Source organism: Hyalella azteca, unplaced genomic scaffold, assembly GCF_000764305.2.
Source record: "Hyalella azteca isolate HAZT.00-mixed unplaced genomic scaffold, Hazt_2.0.2 contig16131, whole genome shotgun sequence".
Classification (NCBI taxonomy): Eukaryota; Metazoa; Arthropoda; class Malacostraca; order Amphipoda; family Hyalellidae; genus Hyalella; species Hyalella azteca.
The window spans coordinates 7,462-33,000 of record NW_025945958.1 but is presented as its reverse complement, the minus strand read 5'-3'; the positions used below and the strand labels follow the sequence as shown (position 1 = coordinate 33,000).

Below are 25,539 nucleotides of genomic sequence, written 5' to 3'. Positions count from 1 at the left end.
CAACAATTATCTCTAATTTTAAGGTGGTGCAAAAAAGCTATTTATATTTTAATTCGGCAAGAAGCATGAACAATTTAAATTTTTAATAGTTCGGTTCTGCAAAAAGGAGGCAAGATTAATGTACAATTTCTTATACGCAACCTACATTTCCTGGGCAGAAGCCTAATTCAGGATGGCGCTGGCCCCGGCTGAGACAACTTTATTTAAGGAAATGGAGACCATTCATAAAGTCTATGATGCAATTATGACGCTATGCCCGAAGTATATCCGCAAGCTTCTTGCTCTGGAGTGTTGGGATAAACATAGCTCAGATAGCTATAAAACTTATCTAGAGAAATGTCAAGGCGGCCCTTTCAGCCAAAAGGAATGGAAAAAGCTTCGCGGTTATAATTTCGAAACTGAGACGACTTCCGACAAGTTTGATGTGACTGCGTTGAACCAATTATTCCAAATTTTATTTGAGATCAAGGATGACTGGAGAAACTCTGAGAAACTGTTAGAGAAATTGAAGGAAATCACATGCATTAGAAATGATCTTATGCATGTTGCTGAGTCCATGAAAAATCCAAAGAAATATGAAGAAATTGAAATTAAATTGTTCGAGCTGTTAACAGAAGCAAAGCAGTTTTATTTGTCCTCTCAAAGTGAGATAAACTCCATGGAAAAAGAGCTGCGAGTTGATATAAGCACGGGACCTTCTCCTGGAGGGAGAGAGTTGGCTTATGCCGTCTACTGCGTCATGACAGATGGGAAAGAGACTGCAAATTTCGGGTTTAGAAAGTACATAGAAGAAGAATTGCCCCTTGAGGTTGGTCAAGTTAAAAGATCCGAAGTGTTTCATCCCCTCGAAGTAATGCTGCAAGACGATGTAAACAACATACTTCCTTTTCAGGACATATTTTATTCGTCTGAAGAGAAAATCACGATCGTTTCGGGCGTTGCAGGAGCTGGAAAAACTACACTACTCATGAACATAACCCAACAGTTCTCAGAATTACAACCTAACCTCCCGGGTTACCTACAAGGCTTTGATATCTTAGTCTTCGTAGAGTGCAGGGACAGAACAATCAAAAATCTGCAGCAAGTCATTCAGGAGTTTTTTAAGGAAGTGTGTATTAAATTAGGAGAGGGAAGGGTTTTGCAAGCTCTTTTGGAGATCCACGTTCTGTTTCTGGTCGATGGCTTTGACGAGCGCAACGAAGGATCGATGGCAGTTTTGCGTGAGCTGTTGAAGAAAGCCTGGCATTCTGAATCACGCATTCTCATCACGACGCGTCCTCACGCAGTCAAGGATCTGAAAATTTTTTTATCCCAAAATAACTGCAAATTTTCAAACTATACGATTGCTCCTATATCTAAGCTGCAGGAGCAGTTAAAGTTTATTGAGAGGTACGCACAAAGTCTGAATAATGACTCTGTGGCCATGCAAGAACGATTTACTAAACTTGACTCGCAGTTACGCAAATTCTTTACTGAGCCTATAACACTGCTGAATTTCTGCTCCATTTTCAAGGACTCTCCCGGTAAGATCAGCCATTGGAAGATCGCCAATGACGTGGCAAAGGACACAGTGCAGCTATACAAGGCCGTCGTGACAGCGAAGCTGAGCGATATCGCTGTCGCCAACAAAGATATACTGATTGATGACCTGTTCATGATTGTTGGCCGGTGCGCTCTTGAGTTCCTGTCCTGGAACAAGATCACATTCACAGAAAACGAGCTTCTGCGTTTGAAGCGTCAATGCTACGAAAAAATCTAGTATTATGAAGCCGACAAGGAGGTTGATGCAGCAGTGTTCCTCAACGCCATGCTAAGGGTGAAAAAATCGCTAGCTGGGAAGGCTTCCGTGTCATACTCCTTTGTGCACAAGTCAGTCCAGGAAAGACTGGCAGCGTCCTACGTTTCAACACACTTGCAAGCCTCCGACGTTTTTCTGCTAGATATCATGTGAGCAAAGCCTCCTTCAAACAGGAGGTACGGGTCAGCTAGCGAGTTTGTCGAGCGCATGACTGAATAGTCCGTTAATCTTAGTTCTGTAATGCACTCCTGTAGACAAGTATAAATTACTCGTGAAGCGAAGCGTGATTATCTTTTAAATTCATTCCCTCACCGCAGAACTGCTGCCGCTGCTCCAGGTCTTCGTTCGGGGGAGAAATCCTGTTTGAGTACGGCTGATCGAATGCCGACAATGCAGTGCAATTTCGAACAGTAAGCGTGAACACCTTCTATTAGCTGGGTGTATTGTATAATTTATCTGCTTATAGATTCCCAGCATCATTTTTTTTCATTAAGAGTGTGGTTCACAGCCTTGATTACCGAGCCTTACTGCTCTGATACCTATGAGCTTTTTTCTGAAAGTTTGGACCATGTATTTATACTCTTGTATGAGATGTACGTACGTATGAATATTTTTCATGCTACTCGATGTGCTTTTTGCTTCGATTTTTCGATAACAAAAAGTTAAATCTAAAAAGTTTGTCAATACTTATCGCATTTGAAATGGGACTCTCTTAGACTAAAATTTCTTTGAACGGCCTTATTCTGATGGATTTGTTGACAACCTGTCTAAAAACCTCAGCTGTCTCAGGACTGATTCACGGGGCGAGCGTGTGCAAGGGTAAGGGGATGTCCAGTAATCGGCTATTGATAATAGGCTCTGGTCGACCTCTGGCAATTCATCAGCCATCTGAAAACTGTCCTTTTTCTAGGAACATTATTATGGTTGTTGAGCAACGGGATAATGACCATCCCCGCAAATAAACTCGTTTTACTGCGTTGTCCTAATCATGGAGCCGCACGGAATTCATCATGCCTCACTGAATCACCCTGTTGAACATAGATGCTAGCTATCTGCATTTAAAATTCACGAGGCTGCTAATATTTCGTGCTCTGCATTATATTTTTCTCATCCCAGGCTGCAGGAAGTTCTTCTGTACGTCCTGCAAGACTTGCACAGCAGTAGCAATCCAGCGCAATTCCATGGACGTTGGCCCGAACTAAGAGACGCCTTCACCGACGCAGGCGTCGCCAGCAGCGCCGACTGGCAAAATTTGTTGTTGCGAAGTCCTGACGTCATCGAGCTGGCAAAGCACGCAGCACAGATCACAATCGAAGAAACCGAAGAATGGGAAGTTCGCGATGGTGAGTTATATTCATAATTGAATTGATTATTTTCATCACCTAAATAAAAAACTTGTACCCTGAGATCGCTTCACTCGGCTTATGGATCTGATGTACCAACTGAACGAAATGAACTCCTGGTCAGAATATCCACTCCGAACTTATAGTTTCCTGAAAGTATGACAAGGTTTGGTCAAAGACGAATCATGTCGAGATTTCAATGTGCTCAGAAGGCTGCTTTTCAAGCCTGGCCAAAGCGGATATAGGACGGCGGCCGCGGATTTACTTGCCCACAAGTCTTAGGCGGTCCTCGTTGCGGGATTCTGCCCGTATCCAAATTCAATTGAAAATTGGTATGTAAACGAACTGATGTAGCTCTTGACTAAGATTATGGTCGCCGAAATGTTGAAGGGCAGTGAGAATTGTGTCTGACATTCAGGAGATGTGCCGTTTTATCTCGCATTCACCCGACGCAACAGTTCTTGATTAAGTCGTGATTGAAAATCGTAGGTTAGAGTTTCTACTAACGCTCATTACGTTACGTACTGATGAGAATAATTAGACGTTAGAGAGGTTACGATTGATCTTAAAACGTTGGCAAGCATGCAGGGTTTCAAGCGACGGGATCAGTGTAGACACAAAAGCGCTTGATGGAGCCAGTCTTGAGGTGACTTTCAAGTGTCATCCAAGTGGCGGCAGAGACATTGCCGGCGCTAAGTGACATTTTAGCGGTGCAGGTACGCTCCATATAACGGGCGCGCAGCCGTGCACCACCAATTTTGTGCACCAATAAGCACTGATTCGAACGCCTTGGATCTCTCCGGATCTCCGCCAATCAGCCGTGAACCACTAGGCTTTGTCCTCCAACGGCCTTACATAAAACCTGCCGTTCATCAATAGCCCGCGGACTTCCGGGCATCGTTAAATTACGTAATTTTAAGTTCACCGCATCTGAGGTTAGGTTTCAGATAGCATAGTTCTGTTCCAAAATTTATCGTCCTTCGGCGAGTGGCCGTTCGACCGAGGGCTGGTTCGACGCACGGAATAGATATGATTGTCCAAAAGTGTTGGAGGCTACGTTCCGGAAGGCAGGAATCATGATGGTCCATTACATACAGGGCAGTGGTGGTCTTCGGCAGGCGACCCCATATAACGACGGCACTAGGTCTCTCCGTGCGGGACCTATCATACGATGATTACTAAAAACAGAACAGAGCATTTTCAAAGGCCACAAATTATATTTTAATATAGTAGAGAATCTGCAGCCACGGCACAAAACTATCAACTAAATGCAAATAAGTTGACAAAAGCTCATTGACGTCGGACCTATTGAAGTTTAGAGACAATATAAAGTGTGATTATTCCGGCAAAAGTAGGCTGCCTACTCGCAATCGGCTGCTTCCCGAGTATACTAGCTGCGCACACATTTTCACTTCAGTCTAGGTCAGAGAGGTGCGGCGGCGGAAGAAGACTCAGTGTTTAAGGCGTGGGCAAGGCTGCCCCGCTACATCATCAGGCGTTTTTGCTCGCGTTATCTTAGCAAGGCTCGTAAAATCAGTCAGACAATGTTATTTCGCACTAAAATTCTGGCCACATACTTTGGCCGATATGTTACTGTTGTGACATATCGCTTTACACATCACGCATTAGGCCCATTCTTAGGTTGAAAGCTTTAAGGGGGGAGGTATACCCTAAAATTTTCAGATTTGGCATTTTTTAAAATCTCATCTTAAAGCTGAAATTCTGCTCTTTCCAATGGTACCACTGCCATCTCTGTACGTAAATATTTACGTTCATGACGTCTCTTTAAAGGGAAGCGGGTGGGAGAGTTCTTTAACTAATTAGATATAAAGTAATTAGCTGCTGAAATCTTTGAATATAGTTTCTACTTGAGTTGTGCTGCAGTCACATGCTTAGTCTCATCCTAAAGCTGACATTCTGAGCTTTCTAACGATACTACTGCGATCCATGTACGTCAAAATTTACGCACACGGCTGGTCTTCAAATGGGGGGCGGGGGGGAGTTCCTTCAGTAATAGATCCAAGGAAATTAGACCGGCAAGACTAGATATATGGCTGTATATGGCATCAGGGCTTAGTTACCCTCCTAACTTTGTACGGAGAGGTGCGCCACAAGTCGCTGCTAGCATCCTTGAGTGGATTAAGCTACAGAAGCCTGTAGATTGGTAGCTATGCTACATTTAGTGACTATTTCAAGGCGCGCGGAACTTTGTCGCGCCGTCCTGAAAAGTTCAACTTTTTGTCACGGAAAACCTATCTCCTTCAAGAGTTTTGAAGCTACAGCGATGAGACATATACCATTCTATTTGTAAAGACCATACCTATCGAGTAACACAGCCTTTTTTATATTTGTGCATAGTTTGGATTCAAAATGGGGGGAAAGGGGGGGTAAAATGAGAAAAAAAGAAAAAAATGGAAAAATGCTTGTAAAAAAAAACTAAGGCAAAAATCAAAAATCGGGCTGTGTTACTCGATTGGTATGGTCTTTACGAATAGAATGGTTTATGTCTCATCGCTGTAGCTTCAAAACCCTAGGAGGAGATAGATTTCTACAGTACTCCCTTTTTTGTCCGTTTTCTATGAATTTCACGTTTTCTATCAATTTTCCGAAAAAATCACGCGAACAAAAATGTCTTAGAAATCTGTTTTACATAAGTGTACCAAGTTTCAGAGTGATTCGTCCATGAACAAAAAAGTTTTTTTGGAGGGTATACCTCCCCCTTAATTTCCTTCTCTTTATGTCGATCGGGTATCACTCAGTTTCGAAATCGTTTCGAAGAAGTAAAATACTACCTCATTCACCAGCATGCCATGTTATGGCAGTGGCGCTGATGATGCCACACAGACAGCCACGACTCATCAAAATCGAGATGTTACCTGAAGTGCTGCTCTCCGAGGCCTCCAGCTGGGCAAAGGTGGCCCAGACTCACCGAGGAAAACTGGAGCTAAAACTCGCACCGAACCAAGACGGGCTTTGTGACGACCTCCTTGAGTGCTTAAATGGCTCCAGGTCAGTAGAATTTTACCTCCAAAAATTCATTCATTATGTTGAGTAACCTCAATCGTGTAACTTGAAACTAAATTGTGGGTGGCGATTCAAATAATCGACAGTATTCATGAAGGTGAACTGAGTTCGATAGAAGAAACATCTAAGTATATTTTTCACGCTCAGATCAACCAGTGGCAGCTCGAATTAAAAGTTGAAAGTCAATTTGAGAATCGAAGCGATTTGCTCCTTCAATATAACAACAATTTGATAAATTACTGACTAAAAATATATTTGAAATGGTCATAGATTTAGGAACTTGCAGGAGAAATTTAAATTTCTGCTTTCTGTATTCTATGGTTTCAGGCGCCAGCCTGAGCAGGTAACCAGCACTCGGGCAACCTGCTTTCACTGTGTGCGTACCCTAAGTGATTATAATATGCTTGTTACGTAGTTGATAATGAATGATACATATGTGAGGGAACCGAACAAAAAATGTAAGTGGCGAGTGAAAGTCGTGAACTGGGATAATTTTAATGCGTAACTCCCTGCTACAGAAAGTAAAGTTACAAGTGACAGGAATGTTTTGAATTAATAACTTAAAAAATGTCTGAATTAGGCTGCCAGGGCTGCATGCGCAAGGACCGACAAGAATATCTACAAAAACCTAAGAAATAATGAAAAATATAGTTGAAATGATGTGAAAGTAGCAAGAGCAGAACAAAACAGATGTATTTGATTATGTAGGTAACTACCGAAAAAGAGGCATGATGGTGAGGAATCGCGCCCATGCTTCCTGGAATATCAGAAAGCATGGCTGGAGTATGAACCAAAGAGAACAAAAATTGTCATTAGAAACCATATTGTGGATTATGAGCGAAATAGAAAGAAGGAATTTATTATATATGAAGAAAAGGTGGACGCGAATGATTTGCCTTCCTATTAGGTGACAATAGGGAAAAATAGCTGAGAGTGGATGTGCTGAATGTAGAAGGAGTGTATGCGAATGAGAGAACAAGATGGCAGAAGCTGCGAAAGAATTCTGGGAAAACATACAGAAGTTAGGCAAAATATGGGGAACACCTGAGAAATCCGCAAAATATGTTTTAGTATGGTATAGAGACACCTCCTGTGGCAATTAACGCCTCAATCCTCCGAAGTTTGATTCCTACAAATTGTGAATTATTTTTAAAATAATTCTAACCAATTCTTCAGTTAAAACTCCTTTCAGCTCTTTTAAAGACGAATGGCGGTACAAATTGACTTCTGATATACATTTTTAAAATCGACTATAGATGCTCGATAAGGTCTGGTGATTGTGATGGCCTAATGAGATGATGAACTTCATTGATATGTTCCTCGTGCCAATTTTTAACAATTCCATCTGTGCAGATCAGAGCATTACCATCTTGAAAGATAGCGTTCCACTCTGGAAACAGTTTGAACCATTAAAATCACTTGTTTGCTTGAATCGCAAGTTAACCAGGAATTTAAAAGCAAAAAAATACCACAAAAATTCACCATATCTTTATAAGAGAAAACGTTTCGGAGTCCAGCTTCATCGTCAGTTCAAAACACAAAATTCTGTTCAGAAAAAGTTCAGTCCTAGAAACACAAATAAATCAATTAGTAAAGTAAAATGCACTGTAAGGTTTTGAAAAAGTTCAGAAAAAGTTCAGTCCTAGAAACACAAATAAATCAATTAGTAAAGTAAAATGCACTAAAAAATAAATAGATAAGACATGAAAACAATGCTAGTAAACGTAGACGGCCTATCTATTTACTATTTCAAGAGGAAAGGAGCTAAAAGCGGCATTCAGGCTAGGCTTCTGTTTGAATATATAATGGGATTCTAAAATTCGTAGATCACTAACACCGGATGCGGAAGCTAGAATTTTGAAATCACTATCAGATACACAGGTGTTGCACTGCTCGGCATGAACACGTACAGCAGAATGAGGTGGATGTGCAAGTAGGTTCCCTGTTCTATAACTCCTGCCCTTATGCTCAGCCAGTCTAGTATAGAAATTGCGTGCCGTCATACCGACGTACGCTGATGCGCACTGCGCACAACTATATCTGTAAACTAGTGACGATCGCATAAGAACAGGTAGGGTATCCTTATACCTGAAAAACGAGCCGATTCTAAAATGAAGAACCAGCAACACGTGAAGATTTACATCCGGAAGATATTTGGCAAATAAAACTTTTAATTCCTTTGACATAGTCTCAGATGCGGGTCCAAAGTAGGGAAAAGAACAGTAAACAACTTTCCTATTGAACCATTAGATGAACTTGATCCTGCAAAATTCCTAAATATAATATAGTCACGGCTGTTGATACCTCCATGAAGAGAAATCATTGCTCCGCCGAAATTTCCAAGTAATAGCACCCCAGATCATCTCAGAACACCCGCTATGTTTTACGGTTGGGAGGACGCAGTCGGGATTGAATGTTTCACAGCGAACGTATCACATAGCGAACGGACGCGTGTAAGTTCATTGACGCCATTTATAGAACGGGAAATGGTAAATGGTTCGCGCATTTACCCTGTTTATGCTCTGACCAGCCCCATCAGGCGGTAGCCTCATTAGCGTTTGACCAGTGGCATCATGAGGAAGCTTGACCAGCTGCTCTTTTTAGTCATATTACGCAGATTCGGCTCGCCGGGTAATTGACTTCCGAAAAAGAATACAAAATAGAAGCCAAGCACCGTACGTGGCCTATCTGCGCCTGATTTACCTCTAAGCCGGATCCAATGCCACAGGGGCGACCTTAATTGGAACGAAAACTTTGACAGGGTTAAAAATGGGGGCCGCCATTTGTCCGATGTCATCTTTCAGAGGCTGAGTGAGGTACCGCCGTCAGGCCGCGTCCAGTCCTATATATGAGGTTTAGTTTATTCACTATTTCTTTGAACTATAACTTCCGTCCTAAATAAGATACAAGTGCCGAATTTGGAATGCTATTCCAGCTATTTTTCTTCATTCCACGTACGTTAAGATAAAGCTTGCAAATTTGTCTTTCAACTGTTATTATGAAGGGGAAAATTTTGCACCCAGTTGTTCGTGAAGCTAGTGTTTTTTCTACCGTCAGGTCTCGATGTACATAGGTGTAAAGATTTATTCTTCATTAAGTGGTACACCATTCACTTTTAAATCAGATTTCTAGAAGTAAATAGAAGTTATTATACCAAAAACTGTGAAATTCTGTAGATAAACGCACGATTTCTGCTACGAGTATCCTACATTGGAGGCGTCAAAGTATCCCCATTGGTTTATGAGGTAACCACAAACCTCATAAATTACTTGCCTGTCGCTGTCAAGAGCCACTCGCCTGTCGCTATCAAGAGCCACTCGCCTGCCGCTGTCAAGTAATGTCTTTTTCATAAATATATATATTGTAATTATATCTATACTAGTTCTTTTCTTATAGAGCTTTCAAATCAGGAAGTTTGCGTGAATGGCTCTGTATGTAATTCACGATCGTTCTAATCTTGTGCGAGCGCAAATTTCATCTAGATCTCTCTGGCAACATCGTTAAGGTTCTTAGCCTACATGAGGGCCTATTTCACTTCTGCCGCGCTACAACAAAGTCCCGCCGAGTACCTTCTTACGTGTTGTGTTAATTAATAAATTCACTGAGGGAGTAGTTCATCAAAGTATTAAAATATGCAATTGTTCCTCGTATATCATGCCATGGTATATTCATTCTCTTGTTAAAAATAGATTGATAAGAATTTTGTCATATTTTTACGCCGACTCAGCCTAGGGGCTAGAGTAGTTAAAATCACGTCAGTAGAGCCACGGCCTCATTAAGCTGACTCATCATAATGATTCATATGCTCGTAACCTTTCTTTGTTGTAAATGTTATCACAACTTACGCCAATCACTCTAACGGTTTATAAATGTAAATAGGCTTCTGATATTCTTCTTGTATTAATTTATGACTCTATTATTCACTCCGGTTGTAATATTATTATTGTCCAGTTATTAAATATAAGTTAACCACCCACAAGACTGGCGACAGCTGACGCCCTCATTATCAAGAGTGAGTCCTCAGCTATCAACCTACAAAGCAGCGAAATCATGAGGACGTTGAAATTATTTCTTAAATATTTTTAAGTTTATATTGCTAACGGTATCTATGATCCCCCTTGTTCGTACTACAAAATTTCAAATTTTTGCGGTGCAAAACTTTCATTCGCGTGAAAACGAATAATGAATATACGAAACGTCTTAATAAAATGTCTTTTGGTTACTTAATTGGTTTTCGATCTGCCATCGTTGGCAAAGAGCATCGTTCGGCTCACTGAGAAGAAAAGTATTAAGGAAAAGCGTTCTTAGATATTTAATAAAACTGCCTAAACGAACGACTTCTACCTAACCATGCATATTTTCTATATATGTATAATTGTTAATACATGTTAAATTACTGATTAATTGATGAAATGTGAAGAAGTCATTCGCGCCTCTAAATTTATAGATAAATGGAAGTCCTAAAAAATTTAAAAAGTTTAAAAAATGTTACAGTTTAAAAAATATATTTATTTGAAGACATGCGATAGCAAACATGACTGATCCCACTCGAATGTGTCGACTAGTTGTATAATTTTTTGCATATGTCGATTGAATGTACGGATGAATTATTTTCCGAGCCTTATTTGAGATTTTTAGAACATTATCTTGGTATACTCATATTCGTTATATTCCTACTGAAAATTTTAAATTTATCGAATCTATACCGTGAATTTAATCTAATATTGAACTGTGACAGCAATGTATTGTCCTAAAAGTAGGGCAACATGGGGCAGCGCCCCCCCCCCCTTTTTTAACTAAATTTTTGATGAAGTTTTAATTGATACTAGGTGGTTCTTTCTTTTGTTTAAAGGTACAACTAATGAGAAATGTATGATGTGAATTAGACTCCTAAAGAGTTATACTATTTTTAATGAAACACTATTTTGTAAAAAGTGTCAAAATGGGCCCATTGCCCCACCCCTGGGGCAAGGCGCCCACCCTTGGTCCCTTTACCACAATTGCATATTTTTCGTTTAAAAATGATAAAACAACACTTTACAATTAAAAATCGGAAAAATGTAATAAAAAATAGGACATTCATTCATTTGTTAACAACTCAAAAAATCATATCCTTAATTTCAAAAAAATATACTCTTGGCTTAAAAAATCTATCACTGACGTGAAGAAAAATATTTCATTGACATAAAAATATATATCCTTGACTTGAAAAATATATCCTTGCGATAAAAAATTCGTCCTTGACATGAAAAAAATGTATCCTTGACTAGAAAAAATATATCTAGTTGATCAGAAAAAAAACTTCGTTCCAATTTCGTTCATAATCCAGATATTATGTGCAGAGAATTTGTACCTAATCGTGATTTCAGCTAACACCATAAAAATTCATCAACTTTTGGCTCATTGGTGTTGACTTAAATCAACTTTTGGCAAGGCAAGAGTCAATAACTCGATAAAGGGTCATAAATACGCATAACTAGAAACTAAACCTTCTGCCTTGAGGCGGCAAATCAAAAAATCATGCAATAAAAAGTGTGATTTTTAATTCAAAAAGCTAGTCATAGTTTTGAAAAGGTTTTTGACAACACAAGACTTCACCATGGGCGCTTTGCCCCGTGACACGCGTGGGCCCGTTGCCCCACTAGGTATCATTTCAATTTATATCGTGTCAACATTTTATTTTAAAAGCTAATAGTCTAAACTTGATCTCAAAATTATCCCTATAAATATTACTTTCAAAATATGATTCACAGTAATTTCAAAAGCTTCATCTACAGTAATCGTAAAAAGTTTTATTTAGCAGCATAAAAATTTTTATCTGGGCTAAAACAGTTATTCACAAATAACTTAATAACGCAAACACTTAGCAAAACGTAAATCCGTACACTTCATCCCAGTGAAACTGTCGACCGGCGGTAAAGAACACGGACCAATATCTGTCATTCTTACGAGAAACCCGCTATGGGCCCATGACCCGCAGTGGGCTCGCTGCCCCATTTTACCCTACTGAAGAGTGAAAAATAAGCAGAGAAACTAATTTGAAGTAGAATCCTGTTGAAAAAGAATTTATTCTTTTAATGCTCTAAGGAGGGCGGGGATAACCCTTAAAAAATTGCTTTTCACCATCTGTTCAACTCTAGTGGGGTCGCCACATGCAGGCCTCAACTATAAACTCTTTCTGGTGTTAGCACGTTCAGGTGTTAACTAACTCTTACCGATGTCGCCTCACGAAGGCGTCAACTAGCTCTTACTAGAGTTGCCGCATTCATGTGTCAACTCTTGCTGATGTTGCCTCATGCGTGTTTCGGGTACGCAGCCGTGCACCACTAAATTTGTGCACCAATCAGCCTGGAAAGGAACGTCTAGCATTTTTCCGGATGACCACCAATCATTCGTGGATTAAGCCATCCGTCGGTAACCAGCCCATGACATCATCTTGCATTAAATGTTAGGAGCTTTACGCCACCACATTTTGAAGCGAATAGCCCAGAGAGTAATGGTTATGCACCAATGAACGTTTCATCGAATCATCACTTCATACCCTGACTTCAGCTCGAACTGTAACTTGCGGACAACGGACTGCGACCAACCAGCCCAAGTCGCCAGTGGAACTGCATGCATCCTGCCGTGCACCACCAGACCGTCACTTTTAGCTCAACATCCGGGGTTAGGTTTCAGAAAGCATACCCAGTTCGAAATTCTCGCAGTCATTGCGGCCGTTCGCCGCAGAGACGTTCGCAAACGCGCAAATCTAGGCCTGTTGTTGCCGACTTTACCTCGCGTCCAAGCAGTCTAGCGACGATATGGCCTCATCTGCAACGAATAGCGCGAGGCCTCGGTCGGCAAAAGCTGCGGCAGGCAACTGGTCGCTCCTCTACCGCGGCCTACGTCGAATATGCCGGCGGACGGCGGTAACGTTCAAGCCGTTGAGTTGGCAGGGAGAGGAAGGGGGTGAAGGGTTAGGGAGGCGGAGGAATATCGAAAGAACATTCTAGACATGAATCTTAATATGGGGCTTATACCGGAAGAAACTGATTGAATTATTCGCTTATTTAATTTCTCTAAAATTATGAGGTTTACATGATTTTTTATTTTNCGACGCCAGGCTTATTTTCCTGTGGGCTGATTGATCTAATTCAATGGATGTGATCTGTCTGGTGGCGTGCGGCTGATAACGTAACAGTCAAGATGTGTTGTAGGCTACGTTCTTCAGGGAAGGGATCGTGATAGTCCATTCGAAGCACGGCAGTGGTGGTCTCCGACAGGCGTCCCCGTGTTTCAACTAAATCATATTTGTTTTGCCTAGTGCAGGTGTGATCTCATCAGGTTTAGCGGCAGAATCAGCACTCCTGCTGGCATCGCTGCTGTCGCTGCAGCTTCTCGGGCGGCAAGGACGTACTTGACCATCGCACTGCCAGCTCCCCTCAACTTAGATGCTCTGCAGGGCAGATACAGTCAACTCGGTAAGCACATACAATCGAATAGGTGAGCACATACAATCGACTAGGTGAGCACATACAATCGACCTGGTGAGCAATGTTTTGTTCACTGCTCCGGCTACTGCTACTCACCTGTTCCGGAATCGACCAGGTGAGCAAGTATAAGCAACAAGGTAACAGCAGAGACCAAGGCAGTTATCTGATACCGGAGAATAATTTGCCTTTTAAACGGAACATTTAACATCAGGCTTGCACACAAATTTGTGGGCATTGTCAATTATTGTTTCTTAGTCATTTTTAACGATTAATACGCTCGAAATGACATTAAAAATTAGTCAATTGAAGACACGGTTTCCGAATCGATAACTAAAGACTTATTTAGGAGAACCCAGCTTACAAGGACGCATAAATCATAAATAATTGTTAAATAAACTAACTAGATTATTATTTGATTTTTTGTATTTCAAATGTGCCTTGAACGAATGAACCAAAGTGTCGCTGGCTGTTATGAGCGACATCTTTTGGTTACAATCATTACCGCCGATGTCGCCCCGCGCTTACATTTCCGTTTATTTCCAGTTGCAGTGCCTCTCTACTCCACTTAATTTCTACTCGCAGAGCCTCTCTACCCAGCTAAAACTTAGGGCAGGGAATAGAACCGGCAGTCGCATGCTTTAGGGTCGACGTAGAGACGCGACAGAACCGCGATATCGCAGAAATGTCTGCATATATGCCCTTTTCCTCTACGGGACTGTTGGAAGGATTGAGACTGGCCTGAGACCAGTAAGCCACATGGCTGGGCCTCATAACTGGCGTGCGCGTTTCAACTACGGGACTACGCGCATGTGCTGGGATCGAGACTGAGTTCCATCTGGGCTTCCGCCCCGCCGTACGTGACATTTCAGTGCGTATATTGGAGCGACAGCAACACACAATCTGCTGGGACGGAAGTCACAGCGACACTACCGCATGAACGGCTCAAAAGATTGAACAGTGCTTGACTCGCCGATGAGCCCGTCTCGATGGCCGGACTGCCTCAGTCTAGACTGAAAAAGCCAGTTTTTCTGGCGTCAGTCGTGGTAGGGGCCTTTATGGTGCTTATATATGGGGACAGTGCAGGCGGTAATGAAAAACAAGCATCCTTCATTGTTGGTACTGTAGCGGCCCGACTTTCTGACTGTCGTTCTCGCTCTTCTTCTTTCATTCCTACGCATTACTCGAAGCTAAAATTGAACATGAGCCTGTTTTGGCTCACTCTCGATTGAGCCGCCTGCTGGACGGGCGTTGCTGGACGCAGTAATTGGTCGGGTGCTTGGCAAGGAACTACCTTGGATCTACCTCCGATGCTGCTGTCAACCATTCATTTAAGAACCAAGTTCTTGTATTATGATTACTTCTTTCGTCGGCCATGGACGGGTGCGTCTGCAGGCAATCGGAGCTAGAGTACCAGTCTCGACGACGGTAACGCTTCCGGCGCTGTACGTTGCATGGACTTGGTCGTAACTTTGAAGATCTGTTCTTTCCACTCGAGGAACAGCGTAGAAGGAAGCAGCAACTTGTTGGCAACGTTGGATAAGAGTCCCGGCGTAATTTCGGCAAGCACTGCGCTCCTCCGCTAGATTCCCACACTTTGAATTTATTTGCCCTAGTCGATCTCCGATAGACTGGGACTTCCTCTGGGCGACAACACCGATAACGTATGGATGGACCCAGCCGAATTAAATGTTTAACTTTACATTTCCCGGTCTGGTAGCTACCGATTAATGATGTACCGCTCATGAATCCGCTTGTTCATTTATTTATATTGTTCATGAAATATAAAGGTAATGCTTTCATTTATATAGTTTGTTCATTCTTTCTCACTATCCCGTTGGGGTAGCCTATATGTGTTATCCCCTCTCCCGCAACAGTACCAGCAACAATCATAGATGATGTTGTCAACATCCGAGATCAGGGAAAGTTCTATCTTATTCAAAATGAGACAAACTGTTTGCAGTGAATGCTGTTAACCTTTTGAGCTCATGCACGATATGCAAGAGTTTAGTGGTAAATATTGCTTTTTTCGGATTGCAGAGGTGAGTATTCGACCTCAGGATGCCGCTTGGCATGCCATAAGTCAAACCCATCCACCACTGGGCGAGGAGGAGCAAGATGATGGCGTTAACACGAGGAGGGACGCAGCAGCCGTTGTGCGTCTCCCAGCCCAGCCGCCTCCAACGCTGTGGCTCTACAAGGTTCAGCCGGGCAGCTGTGAAGCTATCGCTCGGATCATACGGGCAATTGTTCCTTACAATAAAAGGTTATTTACTCGCCGCCCACAAGCCTAAATTTCATTATATTTTTGAGTCACTTTTATGCTACGAGTCACATCTACACTTGGTCGGACTGTTCGTCAGTATGCCGATGATACGGAATTATAATAAGAGACTTTAATCTCATATGTTTTCCCGTATACAGATTGGGTTCCCTAAAGCTGTACAATTGCGGCTTGAAGGAAAATGAACTGTGTCAACTGTTGAGGCATTTGCACAACGATGGCATCAGGACTGCCTCCCGGGGACAGACGCTGTACAGAAGAGACTCGTGAGTTTTTATATTTAAACATTCGGCCAGTGCACTCTCTTGATACTGGCGCCGCGCAACATTTTAATGATGTAAATACGTGCCATGAGACGTGGTGAGTACTTCAAGCCACAGCCGCAGGTCTCACCAGACATATTAGTGTAGAACATACGAACCATGAAGCCTACTAGTGTAAAAAACACGTATAAGCGGCTATTATGAAATAATTCAATTAATTTCATTGTTAATTTAACTAATAATTAGTTAATACGTCATTCTTACGAGTCGCAATTCAGTGAATCCTCAATTTGCAATCCATAATTAAATCCAATCTTAATGTTGTATGTTTTGTTATTTTCAGGGTATGTGTTGTTGAATAAGTTACAAATAAGTTTAAGTTTATTATGTATCATTCATATTTCGTAACATGAAATAATTTATTTATATCTTCAATAATCATTGACGTGTTCAATGTGCATGTTCAAGTGCAACTGTCGCATGCTAAATTATTTAAACTGTCTATCAATGTAGTTAATAAAATTAAAATACAATTCATTGGATAATAACTATCGAAATTCATTATTCAATCAATAAAAAATGGATTGCTTCTATTCAGAGGCCGCCACGTGTGGCTTCATGTGACAGACGATCTCCCTGACTTCACCAGGTGAGACACCGACTGAATTCACCAGGTAAGGCCTAGTGAATTCACCAGGAGTTTACTAAGTCACCCATGTTCACTCAAATAGGTCGAGTGCGTATGATGAAAAAAAACCCTTCGGTCCTGATAAAATGAATTCGCAGATATAATGACTGCGCTAAGTAACAAGAGAATTCATTACAAGTCATCATCATGAAAGTTTGGTATTTTCAAATTGTGAGCATTTTATAGTAATTTGCTGCTCAAAGCTTGGAAATTCAAGTTGCAAACATTTTAGTAATGCTAGGTTGAAAATATTTTGTTGCAGGGCGGCGGAGGCCGTGAGCCGAATTCTTGCTCAGCTGCAGTCCAGTAGCGCTGAGGATTTTGAGGCTCAGTGGCCAGGACTGGTACGCTCGATGCAAGACGCGCAGGCCACCGCGCGGGACTGGCGGGAGGCGATGCTGTGCCGCCCTCTGGAAGCAATGCTTGCTTTCGAAGCTGCCCAACGCAGTCTCAAGGAAGACAAGAAGTTCAAGATAACGAGCAGTAAGATACTTGCATGCATGCGTTTTCAGTGATCTCTTCTTCTCTTTAGATCACGAATAGATGTATGAATTATACCGCAGAAGTATAAGGGCGAGTAAAATGGTGGATGTGACCTAGTAGTCACTGGTAGCCGGCCACGTGCGAAAACGGCTGAAGCCATAACAGACGGAACGTGAAAAAAGACTCAAATTTACTTGTTCTGCCAAGCAAGCAGTTCACTGTTACCTTTGTCTCTAGGATTCCGAATTCTAGATAAGTGTGAAGATTACAGCTTCCTAATCCAAATGACCTTAGGCAGATTCTTTTCTCAGCGATTTCTTAAGACGCTCACTTATTATACCCTTTAGCGGGCTACTTCTTTCCTCAGTACCGAGTGTTTAACAATTCGAACAAATTTTTTAACTCCATTCAACTTATATAATGGGTGTGGATAAATGTTCTGAATATCTTTTATATATTTCCATTATTGCCCGTTTTACTGTTTTTAATGTGGCTCACTTGACAAACTAGCTTTACCTAACTTCGCACTTAGGTTTATATTTCCTCTACAGCGGGTAGTCTCCTATAGAGGTCGTCATGGCTGCCTATGGAGTGGAATGTTACGAGCCTTTGCGTCACTTCCACTCATTAGGCATGCTCTAAGTCTCAGTTAATCACGGTCATCCTGTATCTGGCCTAGCCTACTCCGGCCTAACCTGCTCGCGTTGCAACACTTCTTACCAAAAAAAAATCTGAGTAGACCCAACCTAACCTCATTGGCTGCTGGAAGATAGGAAGGGGGCAAAGTGAGCAGATTGAGCCAGTCATTGATAGCCAGGGTAGTGCGAGTTATGATTGCGTGTATAGTTTAGGCTAGAAAAGGCTAGACCTGGGGTAGGTGAGCCCGGATACAGAACTGCTTTCTGCTTACGGGCGAGCATGCTAATGTATTGGTTGAAAATCTATAGCGCTATTATATTTGATTAGTGTGTTACTGGTCTTTTTGCGTAGTCGGCAGCTTTTAGATTTAAAGCCGAGTGTAGTTATTGCATGCTGAGGCTATGCCATTTCTCCAGGGCTTATTCAAGAGTTTAATTTGCTGTGCAAGGCAGTGTCCCATTTTTTTACCGTCTTCATACGATAACATATCAGCAATAGGAGCTTGCTAACGTCTTAACGTACAATCTTTTTTCCAAGAGATCTGTTTAGAATATAGTGGTGTTGCGACTGCGGTGCTTTAAATTTATAGATGAAGCCGGTGCATCAAAATTTTAGACAATGGTCACATTGAACTTTAGAAGTCACAGATTGTTGAAAAAATAACGTAGATCTTGGAAAACAGTAATACTGATCAATAAATGAAATACCGAACAGAATAGGAAAGTATTTGGTAATGCGTTCATTCATTTTTCGTATGAACATTTCAGTAGAAGTGAATGGCTACAAGAAAATGCCGGATGAATCACCGGTTCTTAAGAGTTGATGAGTATACAATCCGCTCTAAACCATATTATCGTCTAAGTGTTCAGCGAAGTAGCCTCCGTTGGAAGGGGACGGCTTGCTCGTGTGCGAGCTGCGGTTCCTTGTCACCCACCTTTAAAGTAAACATTTAGTGGAAAATTGTTCTACGTTCAGTGAGCTGATGCAAAGTTATATAGATTATGCAATATAGATTAAGTAATAATATTAGCCCGTCGTTTGCAGGTCGTGACGTAGATGCTGTGGGATTGATGCTTCCCTACGCTCCAGACGCCCCCTTGGAAGTGGTGACGTTACCGCAAGAACTTAGGACAGCCGGGTGGCAAAAGATTGTCCAACATCACAAGGGAGACATGCACCTTGATCTTGTGGACGACTGTAGGAGTGAATTCCAACCTTGCGATGACGTGCTCGAGTCTCTGCTCGGTCGAAGGTGACTCATCGACCTAGCCGCATTTAAACCCTGTAGTTGCAGAGAAGGCAGCATTTGGCCTGTTGTCTACCCACATGAAATTTTTTGAGAGCTAGAAATGGTCTCGAGTTGCATTACCTGATTTTTAATCATGGTCTTGACGCTACAACTCAAATAACGGAAAGAACATTTTTTACGGTAGTGTTTCCCCATAGCTAAGTTTTTCATGTCGCCATCTGCCAAATAAATTCATTTCCAGCGTATTTTACGTAAAATATTTCCAGAGGTTCTTCAAATAATACGTAAGACGTAGTATTTTCCGCGATTTATGATTTAATATTAAAGTTTTGAACGATTATTCTGATTTTCAAGTTATTAATCCGTTAAGTCGGATATCAATGAATGATTATTAATTATGTGGCCCAAATATTAGCATGATGGAGCACAAATTTAGTCAGCGTATGGCACATGTATAAGCATTATATGGTACATGCATAAGCAATATTAGGCGCAGATATAAGCATCATATGGAACAAATTGAAACATCATATGGCACAAATGTAGTTATCAAATGACACATTTGTAAGCATCATATGGCGTATATATAAACATATTGTGCCATATATCTATTCATTTCCAGTGATTTTGCAGTTGTACCACTTTCTTGGACATTTGTCAAACTTTTTGACAGCTCTGACATAATCTTATGTCAGAGCTGTGTCTTGAACTATACAATTATTTAAGTATATTTTGCAATACATGCTGTATATCTAAAGGGATAAATTTGGTAGGTTCAACTTGAAACAAATCACGACCGGTCAACAAATTTCTAAAAAGAGTTTTCACCGGACCCTAGTACACCTTTTCGAGTCCATTATTTCTGGAGCTACTATCTCCTCGCTGCGAACTTCTGGGTATAGTCCCTTTAAAGGGACTTCTGGTTGGTAGCCCCTGTGAACGGACTTCTTGATGTAGTTACTGCAACTGCATTTCTTGGGGTAATACCTGTAAAAGGACTTCTGAGGTAGTCCTTTTACAGTATGGACTTTTGGAATAGTTCCTCCAAAGGGACTTCTGGGGTAGTCCCTGTAGAGATACTTCTGAAGGTAGTCCCTGTGAACGGACTTATGAGGTTCTCTCTGTTAACGGATTTCTGGTGTAGTCACTCGAGACGGACTATATAATTGGAACCGTTTATGTAGTAGGTATTAGTCATAATATTAATTAATATTGATGGTTACAGGAGGCATGAACTGCAAATATGGATGAAAGTGTTTTCTTCGTACAAACTTCATAATTATTGAAGCAACATCCATATTACAATTGCCTTTGGTCAATTTTTAGTCATCATGAAGGATTCAAATTACCTGATCAGTTAGGTCTTTTCTATTGCTTTCTGTAGCTTGGATAAGAAATGCAATTAGAGCCCAGCAGAGTTTTTGCACTGCATTTCCACATCATGCGACCCGATTTATTCAGGTTTTAAGTATTCTGATAGTTCTTGAATAGTTCAGATGAGCTTAAAAATGAGTTCAAGTTGATTTATTTGGAATTTATTTATAATATTTTCCACCTCCTACAGGCCGATGATTAAATTTTTCAAAGGCAGCATCAAAACATTTGCTGGGATAAAAGCTCTTGCGGAAACAGCGGCTGATGCACCATCTCTGTACATCAGGCTCGAGGACCCGTTGGACCTCAGCCCACTGCCCAGCAAATGCCGATACCTTCGTGAGTATTTTCCGTGAGAATAATATCAGTTTCAGTTCAATGTAGGTAATTTGCTGCATTACATTTTTATTTTGTGTTATCAGATTCTTCGTATTATATTGCATGACACTGTATGAGTGACTTTTCATTATTCAAATGGTGAAGGGAGTGATAAGTCTGCTGAGAGCCTAGGGTGGATCCTCAAATTTTCCTATCTTATTTTCCGCACAGGTATTTATGTTCCGGTACTTAGCAGCACGGCGACAGCTGTGTCGCTACCAGAACGGCCTTCTCCCCATCTCACGGTACTTAGGGCTCAGGCTGGGAGCTGGGAGGCGGTGGCCCAGACAGTGCTTGCTTATGCTCCTCCTAGCAAGTGGTCAGTAGCATAGGTGGCTATGAAAATGAAGGCATGCAGTATGCATTTCTATGTCCCAGTTAAGTCTGTCATGGTGTACCGTGTACTTTTTCATGAGATATATATTCCTTATTATTACAGCTTTAATTTTAGGTAAATAACATGTAGATCGGTAGTTCCTAAAATTTTTATATTATAAATGTTCTGATCAATGGCCGCAGTTTTTGATGTGACTAACCGTGCCATTTGAAGAGATTTCATAATAATGATAAAAAAACCGTGCACTAAAACGAAGGAACACAAATCAATGGTAAACTCAAGCTGGGGTTGTGAAATTTGATCATTCTTACGAACTGTATCGACGGACAAGTTTTTCGCTCGCCTTTTATATCATATACTTCTCAGTTAAATTGACTAATTAAGGAACAATCAATGGCAATCTAACCGCTATCACAATTTCCATTGTGAATTTTTGTTGATTCGACCTTCTTACGTAACATTCATCGTAATGGCCGTGCAACTAATATTTATTATTATTATATTATATCATGTGGCAGTTACGCCGACATTGCCCTGTATCGGCCGGAGCTGAGCGAGGAGGAGGAGCAGCGGCTGCTGGCGCTGCTGCAGGAGGAAGGCATCAGGACCAACCACGCGGGGACCACACGCTGCGAGGGGTGAGGATGTGAGGGGGAGGCAGTTGTGGGGAATGATGCCGAGTTTGGTGAACGTGAGTTGGGTTGTCGTGGGTGTGAGTGGCATCTGGCAGTTGTGGAGTATGATGGTATTGAGTTGGTTGAACGTCAGTAAGCGTTTCGTGTGGTAGGGTTCGCTGCTTGAGACGATTTATTGTTTATAATCGAGCTTTCACAGATGTCACCAACGAGGATGAATTGAATGCTTGGCATCATAAGCGAATCAATATTCATTTAGAGGTCATAGAGGTTATTTTAATCATGGTTTTTATTATTATTAAACATTGGGACAATGAGAAGCATGCTCTAATGATTTACCAGGCCATTTGTCTGACAGTTCGTCACGCAGCCACAATCATGTCTTTACTCTGCCGATTCACCACGCTGCCTCAATCATGTCCTTACCCTCCCAAACAATAATTATTGGTTGAGCATCGATTAATATAGGTGGCTATAAGGGGAAATTACATGTGGAGCATCGATAGCGCATCGATGCGGCTTCGATAGCTTGACACTCCTATGTTCCACCTATAACAGTCTAATGGCCACCCTACCCAAAAAAGTCACCTTCCACTAAAAACTATCCATTGTCACCGGTGGTGCAGCGATGATCCACCGATGGCCACCTTTAAAATGTAGTCGACAAAAATTCTTTCTTCGGTTTGAAATGCATTTGCATTTACTAATATTGCTTCATACGATCACACATTCGTATACACATCCGTATACGAATGTATACACATCCACCGTATACGAATACGTATACACATCCACCATGGCAGTACAAGTAGCAATGTCAGACATGTAGCAGGAACAATTTATCAGTGCCAGACACATACCTCGCAAGGAATCGATTTGAAGAAAATTCCCGGCCTGCAGGATTCGAACTCTGAGCTTCCTCGTGCGAAAGTCAAGCCTTGATTTGCCGTTTAGTCATCAGAGAGAACTTGGCACTTGAGTCAATTTAAGAGACTTAAATAAAAGTTTGCATGTATTATTTTCATCAAATGACAAAAGTTAATGCTACCACCGCGATGATTAGATAGTTATAACCATTTTAATTTAACATGCTGCTATATTCGAGTATTTAACAGCCGCTGAAAGAGACTTCGTTCAGCTTTGAGTAAAGGTTACGGGAAAATGGTTGATAAGTATCGAAGTTTCATAATATGAACATAACACCAATTGTGACAGTAGTTCGATTCGAACTACTTTTGCCTATACTATTGAAAAAATAAATTGATATCGCTCGATGATTTTGAAATGTTAGGCGTGAAATATCTTCACCACTTCGGATCAATCAATATTTTTTTCAACCTAATCTATAATATTTTGCGTAGTACAGCTACCAAGACCACTTTGTAAGAAATGTAGACTTGAACTCAAAATAATTATCGGATAGTAAAATCAAATTTCCCATTAATAATTAAATTTCACTATCGAAGTCAGCGATAGAAAACCGAATTGACACTCGTACCTCTTTGCGTAAAGATGATACTTTTTTGACAAACAAATTACCTGGAAAGCAAACATTTAATGCAAGACAAGGTAAAGATTATTAAGAACAACGCTCAATGCCGACGCGCCCTAATCCCAACAGGTATAAACGTGTATATATTTACTCAATGACTCGCTCATTGCGCTTAGGGATGCCCCGCCTCCATGATAAATTGAAACTTATGAATATTATGGAACACACTTAATCGAACATACAATTCATACTTATTGATACAATAAATTGGTCTCAATTGATGACAATATTTCAAATGCAGTAAATTAGCGCACAAGCAAAATTCGCAACAAATATACACAAAATAGCGGGTGAACATGAAAATTTGGATTCGCCATCTTTTGAAAAACTGTATTTTTTCAACAAAATTTTTCATTTTTTCTCGGATAATTCATCAAGAGCAGTCTGATATCTTACAGTGGGCTTCACTCTACCTTGAAAAATTCATGAACTCTTAGCTTCAGTCTGCCAGTTTTACACGTACCTACGGAAATCAGCCTATATTTTCGCTAAATCTACTTGAAGCAAAATCGTACAAGCCAAACACACAACGAAGTCATGGTTTCGTCATGAGCAACAAAATAACTCCTGTCTAGGCTGGATAAATTACAGTAGCAAAAGGGATTTGCCTGCGATACACCATCGAGTATTCAGACTATCGATGATTCATGACCGCCACCTATACTTGCCGCCCTTTCGACTTATTAGTGTTTTACTGTCGATTTTTGTCAGATGTGGCCACCCACCGTTACGCCACCTACAATCTACCATCGCCACCTATAATTATCGATGCAACACCCTAATTTTTATTTGAGCTGCAGGTTCACTAAGCTATTTCAATCATGCCCAAACGCTTCTAGTTTACCACGCTGCCTCATTCATGTTTTTTTATCCACAGAGAAAGAAACAAAAGGTGCCTCGTCATTTGCGACGATCCTCTCACAGTTTAATCTCAGTGACGTCAGGAGGGAAGTGGCGTCATAAGTGGAGTGCTCGCACGGATGGAACCAGGACGCCACCCAAGAGTAGATTTCTGAGAAGACAATTTGTGTGACTAACTTTTCATATTTTTCTTATCTTATGTAATCGATTTTACTCAACCGCTCAATCGAATGATAATATATATGAAGATTATTTGTTTCTTACTCAGTTTGAATCTAAGAATAAAAATACTCTGGTTATCATGGCCCGGCCCTTGTATAATGCGCTGAAGAGACTTAGAGAAGGACTTCACATATAACACTTCTGTAGCTAAATTATCAGCACTTAAGTTGAGCACAGCTTGACGTCAGTGATGCTTCAAGATAATGAGCCGTATTATAATCGTAAGTCATGTATTCATCCTGATTTGAGGCTCAATCTGCCAATGTAGGTGCTCATCCAAATATTCAAATTAATCGTCAAGTGATATAGTCTAACGTTAGCAGAAGAACATCACGATGTAGCCTACGTAACCCCGCTTTCTACTTCTAAATTTCCTGGAAACAACTTAGGAATTGGGAGCTCATCTTGGCAACTGGTGCTGCCTACGAAATAAATACATAATAAATTATTCACGCATTTATTTTTTTTGCCCGTAATATGCTTGTTTAAATACATCGGGAAGTTTGTATTTCTTGTACAGAGAGCAAAAGAAAAAACTTTTATCCAGGACTTGTTTAACACCTCATACGTCTTTGCTGACGGGAAGAAGTAGCAAAATCTTGTTGTCTGGACCGCAGCGCTGCATAGGACGAGCTCCCCTTGCCGTCCTTGGAACTGGGCCTCAGTGTCGGATGAGACGAGCTCCCCTCGCTGTCCTTAGAACTGGACCGCAGTGTCGGATGAGACGAGCTCCCCTCGCTGTCCTTAGAACTGGACCGCAGTGTCGGATGAGACGAGCTCCCCTCGCTGTCCTTAGAACTGGACCGCAGTGTCGGATGAGACGAGCTCCCCTCGCTGTCCTTAGAACTGGACCGCAGTGTCGGATGAGACGAGCTCCCCTCGCTGTCCTTAGAACTGGACCGCAGTGTCGGATGAGACGAGCTCCCCTCGCTGTCCT

At 41.3% G+C, this 25,539-nt stretch overlaps 1 protein-coding gene across 1 annotated transcript; it reads left to right on the top strand.

Annotated features, from left to right (window-relative positions):
- The first annotated feature begins 190 nt into the window (after positions 1–190).
- On the top strand, positions 191–25,068 carry LOC108670135. The gene is made up of 14 exons (XM_018157587.2): positions 191–1,947; positions 2,116–2,208; positions 2,915–3,141; positions 5,946–6,150; positions 13,477–13,628; positions 15,678–15,903; positions 16,062–16,187; positions 16,783–16,833; positions 17,135–17,355; positions 19,039–19,246; positions 20,808–20,956; positions 21,167–21,314; positions 21,851–21,970; positions 24,397–25,068. The coding sequence occupies exons 1-14, from the start codon at positions 1,808–1,810 to the stop codon at positions 24,446–24,448; spliced, it is 2,118 nt and encodes a 705-aa protein (XP_018013076.2). The 5' UTR covers positions 191–1,807; the 3' UTR covers positions 24,449–25,068.
- The last annotated feature ends 471 nt before the right edge of the window (positions 25,069–25,539 follow it).

What these genes read in the sequence shown, in the direction of transcription:
- LOC108670135 (XM_018157587.2), top strand. Translation starts at nt 1,808, where the DNA reads ATGCTAAGGGTGAAAAAATCGCTAGCTGGGAAGGCTTCCGTGTCATAC. An exon ending in ATTGTTCCTTACAATAAAAG is followed by an intron (nt 15,904 to 16,061) that starts GTTATTTACTCG and finishes TCCCGTATACAG; the next exon opens with ATTGGGTTCCCTAAAGCTGT. An exon ending in TATGCTCCTCCTAGCAAGTG is followed by an intron (nt 21,315 to 21,850) that starts GTCAGTAGCATA and finishes ATCATGTGGCAG; the next exon opens with TTACGCCGACATTGCCCTGT.